Source organism: Triticum dicoccoides, chromosome 3B (assembly GCF_002162155.2).
Source record: "Triticum dicoccoides isolate Atlit2015 ecotype Zavitan chromosome 3B, WEW_v2.0, whole genome shotgun sequence".
Taxonomy (NCBI): domain Eukaryota; kingdom Viridiplantae; phylum Streptophyta; class Magnoliopsida; order Poales; family Poaceae; genus Triticum; species Triticum dicoccoides.
Genome location: NC_041385.1, coordinates 329,524,295 through 329,539,756, shown reverse-complemented (window position 1 = coordinate 329,539,756; position 15,462 = coordinate 329,524,295). Strand labels below are relative to the sequence as shown.

Here is a 15,462-nt window from a genome sequence, read left to right as displayed (position 1 = left end):
GGTTCCGCCGCCGCCACCGCCCAGCCCTAGCCTGGGCCGGTCCGCGCCAGGCAGTCTTCCGATCCAGGAGGTCCGGTTCCCATCGTCACCATCTCCGCTTCCGGGCTGGCTCCACGGGACATCTCCTCCGCCAGTTTACACGGAGGGCCGGGAGCCGTCGGGTGCACAGTTGCAGCCCGGGGCGTCGGGCGCCACGGGGGCCTACGCCGGCCTTCCCACCATGGACCGAGCACCGTCATCAGCTCTCCACACCGCCGAGGCAGTGGGCCATGGCACGCCCAACCAGCAGCCGCCCCGGTTCGCCAAGCTCGACTTCGCCACTTATGACGGCTCGAACGACCCGCTTAACTGGCTCAACCAGTGTGACCAGTTCTTTCGCGGGCAGCGCACACCCGCGTCGGAGCGCACTTGGCTGGCTTCCTACCACCTCCACGGGGCCGCCCAGACATGGTACTACGGCCTCGAGCAGGACGAGGGTGGCATGCCCCCGTGGGAGCGCTTCCGCGAGTTGTGCCTTCTTCGCTTCGGACCGCCATTACGCGGGAGCCGATTGGCCGAGTTGGGCCGCCTGCCTTTCACCTCCACGGTGCAGGATTTTGCCGACCGCTTCCAGGCCCTGGCGTGTCACGCGCCAGGTGTGACGGCCCTGCAGCGGGCTGAGCTCTTCGTCGGCGGCTTTCCGGATCACATTCGCGTCGACGTGGAGCTTCGCGGACCCCAGGATCTCCAGTCGGCCATGTACTACGCCCGCGCGTTCGAGCGCCGTGCGGTGGCCATCCAGCAGGAATCACCGTCCTGGACCGCTAGGTCGCTACCCGGGCGGGATTCCGCACAGGGTCGGCCTGCGCAGGCTTCTACGGCACCCCTCGCCGCGACCGCGGCAAGCCCGTTCCGCCGGCTCGCCTCCGCCGAGCTACTCGAGCGTCACCGCCAAGGATTGTGCTTCAACTGCGACGAGCCCTACACGCCCGGCCATGCCTGCCCGCGACTCTTCTACCTGGAGGTTGCAGACTACATTCTGGAGGATGCCGTCGCCGCCGACCTGGCCGCCCCAGCTGTCGAGAAGGTGTTTGACGCTGGTTGATCGCCTCGAGGAGTTCCGCAAGCGCTTCCCCACCTTACAGCTCGAGGACGAGCTGTTTGTGCAGGCGGGGAGAAGTGTTACGGCCGTAGAGGCCCACCGGGCAATCTTAGCCCACAAGTTATCTTAGGTTAATTCTTATGCAAGTTATCTTAGGTTAATTCTTGTGCAAGTTATCTAGGTTATAAATATAGGTTGTAAGACTCTTTTTGGAATTAAGCAATAAATATAGTTCTATCATATTGCCCGGCTCCAGAGGAGCCGGAAACCCTAGCCGCACCTTGCCCTAGCCGCCGCCGCTCTTCTCCTCCCTCGCGACGGCGCCAACGCGCCGGAGCCGCCGCCCTCGGCCCCAACCCTCGCTGTCCTACCCCTACAACCTAAGGAGCAGAGTCGGTAGGAACCCTAGTCCTACCACTTCTCCATCACCCACGCCGCCGCTGCCCTCCGGCACCACCGCCTCGCTGTCCGCCCCACCCCGATGACCACCAACGGAGCTCCGACGCTGCCGGGGCCGAGCGCCACGGCGGGAGCCCCAATACCGCCGGCCCTAACACCGCCAGCCCCAACGCCGCCGGCTCCAGTCACCTCCGCGCCACCGCCGACCGCCGTCTTTACGCCGGAGCAGATGACCACCGCGCTGCAGCATCTTCTGACGGTAGTCCAGGGCCTCCAGCTGCACATGGCAGGGCCCTACACTCCACCGCCGGCTGCGCCGATCGCCGCCTACGGCCACCCCGCGCTGCCATGGCCGTCCCAGGGTGCCGCCGCAGGTAGCGGCTTTCCGCTGCTGCAGCTTCCGGCGGGCCACCCCAGCGGGCCGCCATCGCCGCTGCTGCCTCATCACCAACCGGCTGCGGGCCCTCTCTGGCCGCCGTGGCCAACCGCGGCAACAGCAGCACTTGTCGCGCCTCCACCGCCGCCGATGCAACCTCCCGCGCCAACCCTGCTGCCCAGCTCGGGGGCGGCCTCGCAGGCCGGCCTGCCCATCAATCAGGTCCGGTTCCCGCCCTCTCCGTCACCAATACTAGCATGGGCGGCGGGATCTTCATCACCGCCGGTCTACACCGCGGCGTCCGAGCAGCCGACCCCGTTCCCGCAGCGGGCCATCCGGCTCCACAGGTCGCTACCCGGAGTACCCCGACCAGGCACCACCGGCCGCCCTGCTCCGCTCCTCCGAGCCAGTTCGACGCGGCACTCCGGCACAGACACCGCCGCGGTTCGCCAAAATCGACTTCGCCACCTATGATGGCACGGAGGACCCCCTAAACTGGCTCAACCAGTGCGACCAGTTCTTTCGTGGGCAGCGAACCCTCGCATCGGAGCGTACCTGGCTCGCCTCCTACCACCTCCGAGGCGCGGCACAGACGTGGTATTACGCCCTCAAGCAGGACGAGGGCGGCATGCCCCCTTGGGAGCGCTTCCGCGAGCTCTGCCTCCTTCGCTTTGGGCCTCCGGTTCGCGGGAGCCGCTTGGCGTAGCTCGGTCGCCTTCCCTTCACCTCCACGGTGCAGGACTTCGCCGACCGCTTCCAGGCCCTGGCGTGCCACGCTTCGAGCGTGACGGCGCAGCAACGGGCCGACCTCTTCATCGGGGGCCTTCCGGATCACATCCGCGTGGACGTGGAGCTTCGCGGATCTCAGGATCTCCAGACGGCCATGTACTACGCCCGCGCCTTCGAGTGCCGCGCCCAGGCTATGCAGCAGGCAGCCCCGGCTCGAGGAGGTCGACAGGCCACCCGGCAGGCCCCGACGCCGGGCCGGCCACCCCCGGCCGCTCCAACGACTACCACCCCAGCCACGGCGCGGCCCTTCCGTCGGCTCTCTCCGGTGGAGCAGATGGAGCGGCGGCGCCAGGGCCTCTTCTTTAACTGCGACGAGCCCTATACGCCGAGCCATGTCTACCCTCGCCTCTTCTACTTGGAGACGGCCGACTACATCGAGGAGGACAGCCTGACCGACGGGGCCGACACACTGCCACCCCCAGCGGCTGCGGAGGCCGCACCCGTCGCCGCCCCGGCGACGGCACTCGTGGTCTCTCCACGCGCTTGCAGGCATCCGCGACGAGCGGACCATGCTATTGCCGATGATGATCCACGGCGAGCGCTTGGTGGCCTTGGTGGACACAGGCTCCACCCATAACTTCCTACCCGAGGATACCATGCGGCGCTTAGCACTTCAGCCGACGAGCAGGGAGCAACTTCGGGTCACGGTGGCCAACGGCGATCATCTCCGCTGTCATGGACTCGCCCGGGACGTCCCCATCACCATCGGCGACGAACAATTCTCTATCACATGTGCGGGCATCGACTTGGGCTGCTTCGACTTCATCCTTGGCGTCGACTTCCTTCAGACCCTCGGTCCCATCCTTTGGGACTTCGACGCTCTGACGATGACCTTCTGGCAACTGGGCCGCCGCATCCGGTGGGACGGCATTGGGGGTGCCGCTCCGGCGACGCCGCAGCTCCAGCTGACTGCGGCAACCTCTGAGGCCGAGCATCCCCTACTGGATCACCTCCTGCAGCAGCACAGCGACCTCTTCGACGAGCCACAGGGCCTGCCACCGGCCCGGGTGTATGATCATTGTATTCATCTACTGCCGGACTCCGCACCAGTGGCGGTTCGTCCTTACCGCTATCCGCAGCTGCAGAAGGACGAGTTGGAGCGGCAGTGTGCACTCATGCTCGCCGCGGGCATCATTCGGATCTCCACGTCGCCCTTCACCGCGCCGGTCCTCCTCGTCCGCAAGTCGGACGGCACGTGGCGCTTCTGCATCGACTACCGCGCCCTTAATGCGCTCACACTCAAGGATAAGTTTCCTATTCCGCTGGTCGATGAGCTACTGGACGAGCTCCATGGGGCGAGCTTCTTCACCAAGCTCAATCTCCGGTCGGGGTACTACCAGGTGCGCATGCACCCGGACGACATCGCCAAGACGGCGTTCCGGACTCACCACGGCCACTTCGAGTTCTTGGTGATGCCCTTTGGCCTCGCCAACGCGCCGGCAACCTTCCAGGCCCTGATGAACGACGTCCTCCATCCCTACTTACGTCGGTTTGTGCTCGTTTTCTTTGATGACATTCTTATCTACAGCGCCTCGTGGGCGGAGCACCTCCATCACGTCGCCATCGTCTTGAACGAGCTTCGGGCGCATCATCTTCATCTTAAGCGCTCGAAGTGCTCTTTCGGGACGCCTTCAGTCACCTGCCTTGGCCACGTCATTTCGGCTGACGAGGTTGCTATGGATGCCGACAAGGTGGCGGCCGTCGCTGCCTAGCCGACGCCGCACTCACCGCAGGCTCTTCGCGGTTTTCTCGGCCTCGCGGGCTACTACCGGAAGTTTATCCGGGAGTTCGGCCTCATCGCGTCGCCCCTCACGCGTTTGCTGCGTCGCGACGCCTTCGCCTAGGACGACGAGGCGGCGGCGGCATTCGAGGCCCTCAAGGGGGCCCTCACGACGGGTCCCGTTCTTCAGATGCCGGACTTTGACCGCCCATTCATGGTGGACTGTGACGCCTCAGGTGCGGGGTTTGGCACCGTGCTTCATCAGGGCGATGGGCCTCTCGCCTTCTTCAGCCGGCCCTTCGCTCCGCGCCATCTTAAGCTCGCGGCTTACGAGCGGGAGCTCATTGGCTTGGTACAGGTCGTACGCCATTGGCGGCCCTATTTGTGAGGTCGGTCTTTCCGCATTCGCACGGACCACTAGTCTCAAGTTCTTGCTGGACCAGAGGCTCTCGACCGTGCCGCAGCATCAGTGGATCAGCAAGCTTTTCGGCTTTGACTTCTCCGTCGAGTACCGCCCGGGTCGTCTTCATACTGTGGCCGACGCCTTGTCTCGCCGCGACGCCGACCTTGACTCCACCGTCGACGACTCCGGCGGCGTTGTGCATCCGCTCTAGGCCGACCTTCGGCCTCTTCGACGACATTCATCGGGCGACGGCGACCGCCGCCGACGCCGTCCTTCTTCAGCAGCAGCTGGCGGCCGGCGACCTGGAGGAGCCTTGGCGCTTCACCGACGGCCTGCTCCTCCATGGGCGTCGTGTCTTCGTACCGACGCATGATGATCTCCGTCACCAAGTGTTGCTGCCAGCCCACTCGGCTGGCCATGAGGGTGTGCAGAAAACCCTCCATCGCCTCTGCGCCGACTTCTACATTTCTGGTGATCGAGCCCTTGTCCGTGACTGGGTTCGGTGTTGTATGACGTGCCAGCGCAACAAGACGGAGACATTACGGCCGGCTGGTCTGCTTCAGCCCTTGGAGGTGCCGTCTCAGGTCTGGGCAGATATCTCCATGGACTTCATCGAGGGCGTTCCCAAGGTGGGCGGCAAATCGGTCATTCTCACGGTGGTCGACCGCTTCTCCAAGTATGCTCACTTCATCGCGCTAGGGCGTCCGTATACCGCCGTGTCCGTGGCTCGTGCCTTCTTCGACGGCATCGTCCGTCTTCACGGTTTCCCCTCTTCGATCGTCAGCGATCGGGACCCGGTGTTCACAGGCCATGTCTGGCGTGACCTCTTCAGGATGGCAGGCGTCAAGCTCCGCCTGAGCACGGCCTTCCACCCTCAGACGGACGGCCAATCCGAGGTGGTTAACAAGGTGATTGCCATGTATTTGTGTTGTGTTACCGGTGATCGCCCTCAGGCCTAGGTGGATGGGCTCGCTTGGGCGGAGTACTGCTACAACACCTCCTATCACTCCGCCCTGCGTGCTACGCCATTTGAGGTGGTCTACGGCCGGCCGCCCCCGCCTATCTTGCCGGTGGACCCGGCGACGGCTCGGACAGAGGCAGCGGGTGACCTGATCCGCACCCGTGACGAGATGCTTGCGAAGGTCCGTTAGCGTCTCATTCAGGCCCAGCAGCTGGCCAAGCATTACTATGACGGCCACCATCGCGAGGCGGAGTTCGCGGTGGGTGATTGGGTGTGGCTGCGTCTTCTCCACCGCTCTACGCAGTCACTGGACCCACGCGCTAAGCGCAAGCTCGGGCCTCGCTACACCGGGCCCTTCGCCGTCTTGGAGCGCATCGGACAGGTGGCCTACCGCCTTCAGCTTCCGGCCGGTGCTCGCATCCACGATGTCTTCCATGTGGGGCTGCTCAAGCCTTTCCGTGGGGACCCTCCTGCAGGCCCTTCCGCGCTTCCTCCGACCTTCAATGGACGCCTTCTTCCGGAACAGGAGAAGGTGTTGCAGGCGCAGCTCCGTCGCGAAGTGTGGTTCGTCTTGATCCAGTGGACGGGCCTTCCGGCGAAGGAGGCTACTTGGGAGCAGCGTGACGACTTCCGCCAACACTACCCAGACTTCCAGCTCGAGGACGAGCTGTTTGCGCAGGCGGGGAGAGATGTTATGACCGGTTTAGCTTATAACCGGAGGAGGCCCACCGGGCAGTAGTTAGGGGCTTGGCCCACAAGTTATCTTAGGCCATTCGTATTGAGGTTGTAAATACTAGATGTAAAACACTTTTGAGATCAAGCAATAAGACTATTCTATTGCCCGGCTCCCAGAGGAGCCGGAAACCCTAAACCCTAGCCGCCACTTGCCTTCGCCGCCGCCGCCGCCGACGCAAGGACGGCGCCTCGCCCCGGCCGCCGCGCTCCAGCCCACGCCCACCTCCCTCCTTCCCATACCACCTACGCCCCAGACCCGGTAGGCCTCTAGGTTCTACCAAACCGTGTTCAATGGGAGGTAGTAATAATAATGTGAACCATGTAGGTCTTGGGGATATGCAAATTGGTAGAACCAAGGGTCCTACCGGACCTGCTCCGAAGGTTGTAGGGGAAGGATGGAGCGGGCGCGCCGGCGCGACGAAGGAAGATGGCGGCGGCGGCTAGGGTTAGAGGCGGCTAGGGTTCCGGTTCCTCTGGGAGTCGGGCAACAGGAATAATAATATTCTTATTGCTTAATCTCAAAAAAAGTCTTACAGCATATATTTATAACCTAGATAACTTGCATACGAATTAACCTAAGATAACTTGTGGGCTAAGATTGCCCGGTGGGCCTTTTACGGCCGTAGGCTAAACCGGTCATAACACTTCTCCCCGCCTGCACAAACAGCTCGTCCTCGAGCTGTAAGGTGGGGAAGCGCTTGCTGAACTTCTCGAGGTGATCAACCAGCGTCAAACACCTTCTCGACAGCTGGGGCGGCCAGGTCGGCGGCGACGGCGTCCTCCGGAATGTAGTCTGTAACCTCCAGGTAGAAGAGTCGCGGGCAGGCATGGCCAGGCGTGTAGGGCTCGTCGCAGTTGAAGCACAACCCCTGGCGGCGAGGGGTGCCGCGGAAGCCTGCGTAGGCCGACCCTGCACGGAATCCGGCCCGTGTAGCGACCCAGCGGTCCGGGACGGTGATGCCTGCTGGATGGCCACCGCGCGGCGCTCGAACGCGTGGGCGTAGTACATGGCCGACTGGAGGTCCTGGGGTCCCCGAAGTTCCACGTCCACGCGGATGTGATCCGGAAGTCCACCGACGAAGAGGTCGGCCCGCTGTTGCGCTCTCACGCTTGACGCGTGGCACGCCAGGGCCTGGAAGCGGTCGGCGAAGTCCTGCACCGTGGAGGTGAAGGGAAGGCGACCGAGCTCCGCCAAGCGGCTTCCGCGGACCGGGGGCCCAAAGCGAAGGAGGCAGAGCTCGCGGAAGCGCTCCCAAGGGGGCATGCCGCCCTCGTCCTGCTCGAGGGCGTAATACCATGTCTGTGCCGCGCCGCGAAGGTGGTAGGAGGCGAGCCAGGTACGCTCCGATGCTAGGGTGCGCTGCCCGCGAAAGAACTGGTCGCACTGGTTGAGCCAGTTGAGGGGGTCCTCCGTGCCGTCATGGTGGCGAAGTCGATTTTGGCGAACCGCGGCGGTGTCTGCGCCGATGCGCCGTGTCGAACTGGCTTGGAGGAGCAGAGCAGGGCGGCCGGTGGCGCCTGGTCGGAGTACTCCGGGTGGCGACATGCGGTGCCGGATGGCCCGTCAAACTACGGGAATGGGGTCGGCTGTTCGGAAGCCGCGGTGTAGACCGGCGATGGAGAAGACTCAGCCGCCCACGCTGGTATTGGCGATGGAGAGGGCGGGAACCGGACCTGGTTGATGGGCAGGCCGGCCGGAGCGGCGGACAATAGTCCGGCGCTGGGCAGAGGTGGCGCCTAGAGCTGCAAGCTGGCCCGCGGCTGGGGACTGCTGGAGGTGCAGCAGCGGCGGAGGCCCGCTGGTGTAGCCCGCCTGGAACGGCAGCAGGGGCGGTCCGCCCGGGCCAGACGCGGCCTGGAGCGGCCAGTGCGTCACCGGGTGGCTGTAGGCAGGGGGCGCAGCCGGCGGGGTGGTGTACGGGCTGGTCAGGTACAGGGAGATGCCCTGGACGGCCGTCACGAGGTCCCACAGGATGCTGGTCATCTCCGGCGTGAATACTGAGGTTGTCGCCGGTGGCGCGGGGGAGACGGGAGCCAGCGGCGTTGGGGACGACGGTATTAGGGCCGGCGGCGTTGGGGCCCCCGCTGTGGCACTTGGCCCCGGCAGCGTCGAAGCTCCGTTGGTGGTCATCGGGGGGGGAGGGGGGCGGACAGCGAGGCGGTGGTGCCGGATGGCAGCGGCGGCGTGGGTGATGAGGCGGCTAGGGTTCCGGCTCCTCTAGGAGCCGGGCACCAGGAATAATAATATTCTTATTGCTTAATCTCAAAAAGAGTCTTACAGCATATATTTATAACCTAGATAACTTGCATACGAATTAACCTAAGATAACTTGTGGGCTAAGATTGCCCGGTGGGCCTTTTACGGCCGTAGGCTAAACCGGTCATAACAAATTGTGGGCTAAGGTTCCATCTTCCTCCGTGCGACGGCGCCCAGCCGCCGGCGCGCCGGCTCATCGCCACGCCCCGCTCCATCCTTCCCCTACAACTTTAGCCCAGAAGTTATGGTGCTGCTAGGAGGGCACGAGAGGGCCGGCCGGGGGCCTTTCTGCCCACGGCCGGGCAAGAGGGAAGGGATTTCCTTCTTAATTCTTGCTTGATTAGATTGATACATCTCCTCTCTTTATATAGAGAGGTTTACTTGACCCCTAAGCAAGCGACCCTTATCTCTAATTAACCCTAAGACTAATGGGCCCATTAGACCTACTCTAACACTACACCCCACCTGGACATGCAGCTTGTCCTCGAGCTGCGGCCTAACCAACTTATAACCATGACTCGACGCAACACAAACCTAACACCTAAAAACAAGCCTTTTACATCTCGGCTTGTTTTATTATTCTCAACTTGAAATGGACTGGGACGCTTTATTTTGGACCCCTTAACAAAAAGTGGACACCATCCTCGTGCACGTGTACAGCCACCTGGATCCCATGGACACCACCTGGACAAAAGGAGTGCATGTGTATGACCACCTGGAAGTGGTCGCAAGAGTGACCAGCAGAGCCGCCCTCGCGGCGGCCGGTGGCAGAATGCAATGGTGCTACGCGGTGCGCTGCTGTCGGTGACACCATGCCTTCTCCCTGCTGGATGGCTGTTGGTTTGCACCGCATAGGGAAGAGTGGAGGGCTTGCGATGGAGAATGACAAGGAGGGGTGCGCCCCCTCAACCGCCGATGTCGTAGACTTTGAGGTCGCTGCCCGCGGGGAAAACAGCATGCCCGCCGCTCGTGAGGGAAACCGCATGCCCAAGATCCCTGACGCAGCGGATGAGATCGAGGTCCTTTGCGCAGCGAAGGGCAACTTGGAGGAGCGCCAGCTGCAGACCACGCATCTCCCGCACACGCCGACGCGCTAGGAGGCCGTGCGCAGCAGCCTGTAGCCTCACCGCCGCCGACACGTGGCGGGTAGCGATCCAAGATGGAAACGGTGACGGCGACGGCGAGGACTGGACTTGGTGAAGCGGGACTCCTGCCGGTGCGGTCGACGCGGGACCGGAGCTAACCGGCGGTGGCTGCTGCGGTGGCTCACCGGGCGGCGGCAGCGGCTGCTGCGGCGGAGCGCCGGGGCCGCCAGGAGCGGCGGCTGTCACTGCAGCCAGGGCTGGGCGGTGGTGGCAATGGATGGCAGTTGCATCGGCTGCTGCAGTGGCCCGGCGAGCGTGGCGAAGGCCACCTGGTGCGGCGGCTGCCACGGCAGCCACAGAGGCGCGGGGGCGACAATGGGCGCTGGAGGCGCGGCAGGAGCCGGCGCCGGCCACTGCGGCCACTGTGGGGCGGCGGCGTCAACTGCAACTGGGGCTGCAGTGTCCCAGCGAATGTCGCGTAGGCCCCTGGATGCGGCGAGTACCACGGCAGGGCCGGCGGCCCGGTGGCGGCGGTCAGCGGCAGGGGCGGCGGCGGCCCGTAGGCGCTGGCCAGGTACAGTCGGATCCCCTGGACGGCTGTGACGAGGTCGTTGAGGACCCCGGTGATCTCCTCCGGGGTGTAGGCGGCGGCCGGTGGTGCGGTGGAGGGCGCCGGCATCTGGGCGGTGGCGATGGCGGCGCCGAAGGATGCGACCAGCGGCGCGGACGGGCAGGGCAGCGGCGCGGTGTAGATGGCCAGCGGCGCGGTGGTGACGGTCGGCAGCGGAAGCGACAGGGTGGGCAGGGCGAAGACATGATCGAAACTGAGCTACCTAATACCAAATTGTTAGAACCAGGGGTCCTACCGGACCTGCTCCGAAGGTTGTAGGGGAAGGATGGAGCGGGGCGTGGCGATGAGCGGGCGCGCCGGCGGCTGGGCGCCGGCGCGACGGAGGAAGATGGCGGCGGCGGTTAGGGTTAGAGGCGGCTAGGGTTCCGGCTCCTCTGGGAGCCGGGCAACAGGAATAATAATATTCTTATTGCTTAATCTCAAAAAGAGTCTTATAGCATATATTTATAACCTAGATAACTTGCATACGAATTAACCTAAGATAACTTGTGGGCTAAGATTGCCCGGTGGGCCTTTTACGGCCGTAGGCTAAACCGGTCATAACACAAATACTTAAAGAACAAATCACGATCAACTGACAAAATTTTGCGTGCCTCTCATGGCGACAGACTTTGATTATGCTCCTGACCACCAATGTACCTCACGATATTTCCTGTTTAAGTAATTCAACTTAAGCTTTAAATCTGCATACCTGAGACTGTAACAGGAATAGCTTCACACGACAGAAGCTTTTCCAAGACATGCATTGCTATCTTTCCTGAACCACTTATCGCGCATCTGCACAAATTACACACGTAAGAAAGCTGCCAAATCAATAAATTACAATACCAGTAAAACAAATGGATCCCTGTCAACAACCTTAATCCTTTGAGCTCCTTATTCATATCAGCAAGTACAACACGTGCAAAAAATACCTGTGACAAGTTACACAATATTTGTTTTAGTAGGAAAAAATTGTCAGCACATGTGGCAAAAGCATTACTTTGTGAAAGAACTGTGCCACGTGAAAAGACAGCGACTAGTTGTGCTCGTAAGAGGAGTTAAGATACCACTTTACCAGCCCGTATCCAGTAGCCTCTGTTCTAAAACTAGAACCAGACCAGAAGATCTTAGGCCCTGTAAAATTTCCCTGCATAAGAACAGCAATGAAATCTACAGAAAAGAGAAAAGATATTTGAACCAAAGAGCTGAAAGTAGAAACCAATCAAATAGTCTTCAAGTAGACTAAAGGGACTAGTAGAACCAAGAGACACGTTCAACATCAGGACAGGAATACCTTTTCTCAGAGAATGTAACGAGTACAAATACACTACCACTTCAGGAACAAATTCTAAGTTAGACAACTATAATGAGAATATATATTATCCAGTAGAGGACTATAAATTCAAAAGCAACTTTAAAAAGTTGTCCCGCTATTCTAAATAGGGAAGGGCAATGCTTTAGATAAATTCTTAGTGAGTAACAACAGGAAGAACGACACCTAAAGGGGATCGGCATAAACATTGTTCTGGGTAACATGTATGGTACTATCGTGTACCTGAAAATGACCAGAAAGGCGTCTGTACTGCCCAAAAAGGAAACCCATTTCCCTTGGACCAACACCAACATCTTCAGCAGGAAAATCCTACATCACAAACTGAAGCATGAATTTCTGCCACTTAACTAATTTAGAAATAAATGGCAAATTCTGAACAAATGCATGTAATACAATGAGAGGTACCTGATCAGGGCCCAAGTATCTATACAGCTCATCCATGAAACTTTGACAAAAGCGCATTACCTGGCATGGAAAAATATCCATATTTACATGCAGTAAATATTGTTGCCCAGAGGAAATAAAATACAACACGAATACCTCAATTTCACTTTTACCCTTTGGATCAAAATCGCTCCCTCCAGCAGCACCTCCAAGTTTATATAGTGACAGAGCATTCTTCAGAGTCTGCACAAAGGGAAATTGCTTAGAATGGTACATTGAATTCTCATGTAAGATTACAAGTTCGACGTCCACTGAAAACACCCTCTCGGTTTAGCGGTCACTTCTCAATCCCAATACGTGCTAATAGATTACGAAATCATCGTATAGCAGTGCAAGCACCCAAAATTTATATAACTTGACTCTATTTGCACACTATTAAACATTTATCTTCTCGTGGCAGAAGTAAACACAGTGCAAATTCCCACCATCTGCACATCCACGCAAACCCCATTGTACACACACAAAATAAAATGAAGACTTTCTTAGGAAACATGCCATTGGCTTTAGAATCTAGTATGAAATAAGGGGGAAAATTCATTACAATATGCATCAAAGCTCACGTTATTTTGTACTCCCTCCCTCCGGAAATACTTGTCGGAGAAATGGATGTAGCTAGACGCACATTAGTTCTAGATACATCCATTTTTATCCATTTCTCCGACAAGTATTTTCGGACGAAGGGAGTAGTTCATTACTTGTATGTAGGTGCATTATATCATTTGTTACAATAATTGAATCAAAGGTAGTCTGATACAAAAACAGAAAAACAAATGGTACAAGAATGAAGAACAGGTTGTAGCAGGAGGTTGTTTACATGAAAAATGCATGTCGGACAAGTATGCTAATACCTGCTCAAAAGCTAGAAACTTTGCCACACTTAAGTTCATGGACGGGTGGAAACGGAGACCACCTCTGCATGGACCTAAAGCCTGACTGAACTGCACACGGAAACCACGATTGACATGAGCTTCACCTCTGTCATCAACCCATGGCACTCTGAAGATAAAACATCTCTCAGGTTCTAATAAACGCTCCAATATCTGAACATATCTGAAAAATCAACATCAGAAATCATGTTATACTTGAGGAGATACTGTTCCTTAGGAAGGGGAGAGGAAGAGGGAGGGAGAGAGAGAGAGCTAACTGTGAGTTCTTCACCAAAACTGGTTCTATAGAATGAACCACCTCCTGTATAGACTGTATAAATTCAGCTTCATAAGGGTCCTTCTTGAAGAGAGATTCAAGTATTGAAGCTGCTGTTTTCGACAAAGCTGAAATGGGAAATGAAAATTAAGATAAGTACACCTTTTAAATTGTTTCAGTTTGATATAAAACGGAGCACGTCGAAAAGCTTCCAGAAGTTGGTATACGTGGTTACTAACTGTTTAGTGGAAGACTGGATTACTGGAACTTGGACCTATCTATTTATTTGCTTTATGCTATGTTTCATTTCCTCGAATCTAACACAAAAGCACTGCCAACTGTGTACCGTTGGCATCGGATCATCAAACAAAAAAATATTAAAAGTTCTTACGAAGTTACTATGACTACACCTAAACATATTATAAACATTATGACATAAAACTAGATACCAAAAGGCAAAAATCAAACTACTTGTTAATAAGTACGAACTTGGTAATACATTTCCTAATCCCTTGAAATATCGACAAGCAAACCCACAGCATAATCGCAGGAGGTGAGGCAACACCACCAACCTTTGACATAAACCAGCCTCTCTATCTCAGGAGTTTGCACCTTCTCCTTGGAGGCTGACTGCAGCCGGAGCGCCTCCCTATGCAGCAAGCTATTGTTGTGCTCCTCTAGCGCACTCATCTGCATGTTCCTGCTCCCCTCGTTCCCATAGGGGTTCCGGCGATGCTTGCGGCCATACTCCTTGCAGACGGTGCAGAAGATTCTGCTGGTGTTGTCGTGCACGGCCACATAGGCCCACTTGTATGTGTCCGCCCACTCATCCCTCCATTTCTTGACCACCTTCTTCTTCTTCTTGGTATGCGCCGACAGCCTCAGCATCCCTGCCCGTTCCTCTGCTTGCGGTGGCGTGGGCTGCGGTTGGCCGTCCACTGAGCCAGGCTGCGAGCACGGGATGAGGAAGCTCTTGTGGTCATCGGCAGGGACGACGGGGTCTTGAGGGTGATGGGAGGTCACGCCCTCGAGTGCGGCGCCCGAGAAAGTGGGATCTTCACACTGGTCGATCTCGAGGTCGATCTCCTCACCGATGCCGCGCACCGACAGGTGGTGCTGCTGGTGTCGCTGGTGCTGCCGTAGCAGGTTGATCTCGTCCATGGACGAGTTCATGCGTACACGCGGTGCGACATGCGGAGCAGTGCACGGGAGGGGACTCGATTCGCCGCTCGCACCAGCCAGCGCCGAGTAAATCCGGCTCTGTTAGGCGCGGCCAAATGGGGGATTTGGCTCTAGGGTTTGAGGAATTGGGCACCGCGGAGCCGGCGCTGGCGGTGGCTGAGATCGTGGGCGTCTAGGCTGCGTTCGGTGCACAGGAATCGCACAGGAGTTATGCAGGTTCGATTTCCACGGGAATATTTTCCTGTAAGCCCGTTCGCCCCACAGGAATCAGCACTGTTCGTTCCACAGGAAAGTGCCCCCCATTTGTACTTTTCACGGGAAAGATAACATCTACTCAGACCAAAGGAAACGTCCTGTTGGAAACCTATGGTTTGCACTGTTCACCCATCTTCACTTCCTATACTTTTATTCATTCCTTTGCTTTGCTCTCCTGCACTCCGAACGCAGCCTTAGTGGACGGCTGAGGTCGTTGTAACGCCGTTGATCTTGTTCCAAACTTTTCCGGAGAAGCACTCATCAATCATGCACCCAAAAAACACAAAAGTAATAGAAGTTGCGTCCATATTTATAGACCATCTAGCATCGATTAAAAACACTAGAACGAGTCATGACGCGACATTATCATCGTCTCTCTCTTCAAAGTCGGACAAACTTGGTTTTAGTAGACATCGGAGAAGCCGTCGTGCTAAGACCCGAAGGACCAGCGGACCAGAACAACAATCGTTGTTCTTAAATAGAACTAGAAAAGCGTAGATCAAAATGATCCAACCTGTAAACACACTAAAGCAGACGAACAAATATATGATCCAAGTAGATCCATCAGAAACAAGCACCGACCAAATCCTGCGAGATCCGTAAGAGACACACCCCCACCAGCCTTCGACGACGCTGGACACACCACTGGGACGGGAGCTAGGTGGAGAGAATGTTATTCCGTTTTC

At 58.1% G+C, this 15,462-nt stretch overlaps 1 protein-coding gene across 4 annotated transcripts in view; it reads right to left on the bottom strand.

Annotated features, from left to right (window-relative positions):
• Positions 1-14,713, bottom strand: part of LOC119275999 (NAD(P)-specific glutamate dehydrogenase-like) — an 18,399-nt gene extending 3,686 nt beyond the window's left edge. For 2 of the 4 annotated variants that reach the window (XR_005136165.1, XR_005136166.1), the window contains exons 1-9: positions 13,912-14,713; positions 13,341-13,467; positions 13,045-13,246; positions 12,293-12,379; positions 12,158-12,217; positions 11,975-12,061; positions 11,495-11,566; positions 11,296-11,351; positions 11,129-11,214 (exon numbers count right to left, since the gene is read on the bottom strand). Coding sequence is in view for 2 of the 4 variants with exons in the window: in XM_037556942.1 (XP_037412839.1) it covers positions 11,129-11,214; positions 11,296-11,351; positions 11,495-11,566; positions 11,975-12,061; positions 12,158-12,217; positions 12,293-12,379; positions 13,045-13,246; positions 13,341-13,467; positions 13,912-14,512 (1,378 nt within the window). In the remaining 2 variants the exon portion in view is untranslated. The remainder of the gene's footprint in view (positions 1-11,128; positions 11,215-11,295; positions 11,352-11,494; positions 11,567-11,974; positions 12,062-12,157; positions 12,218-12,292; positions 12,380-13,044; positions 13,247-13,340; positions 13,468-13,911) is intronic. The other 2 variants (XM_037556942.1, XM_037556943.1) reach the window with 1 other exon arrangement.
• Between the last annotated feature and the right edge of the window lie 749 nt (positions 14,714-15,462).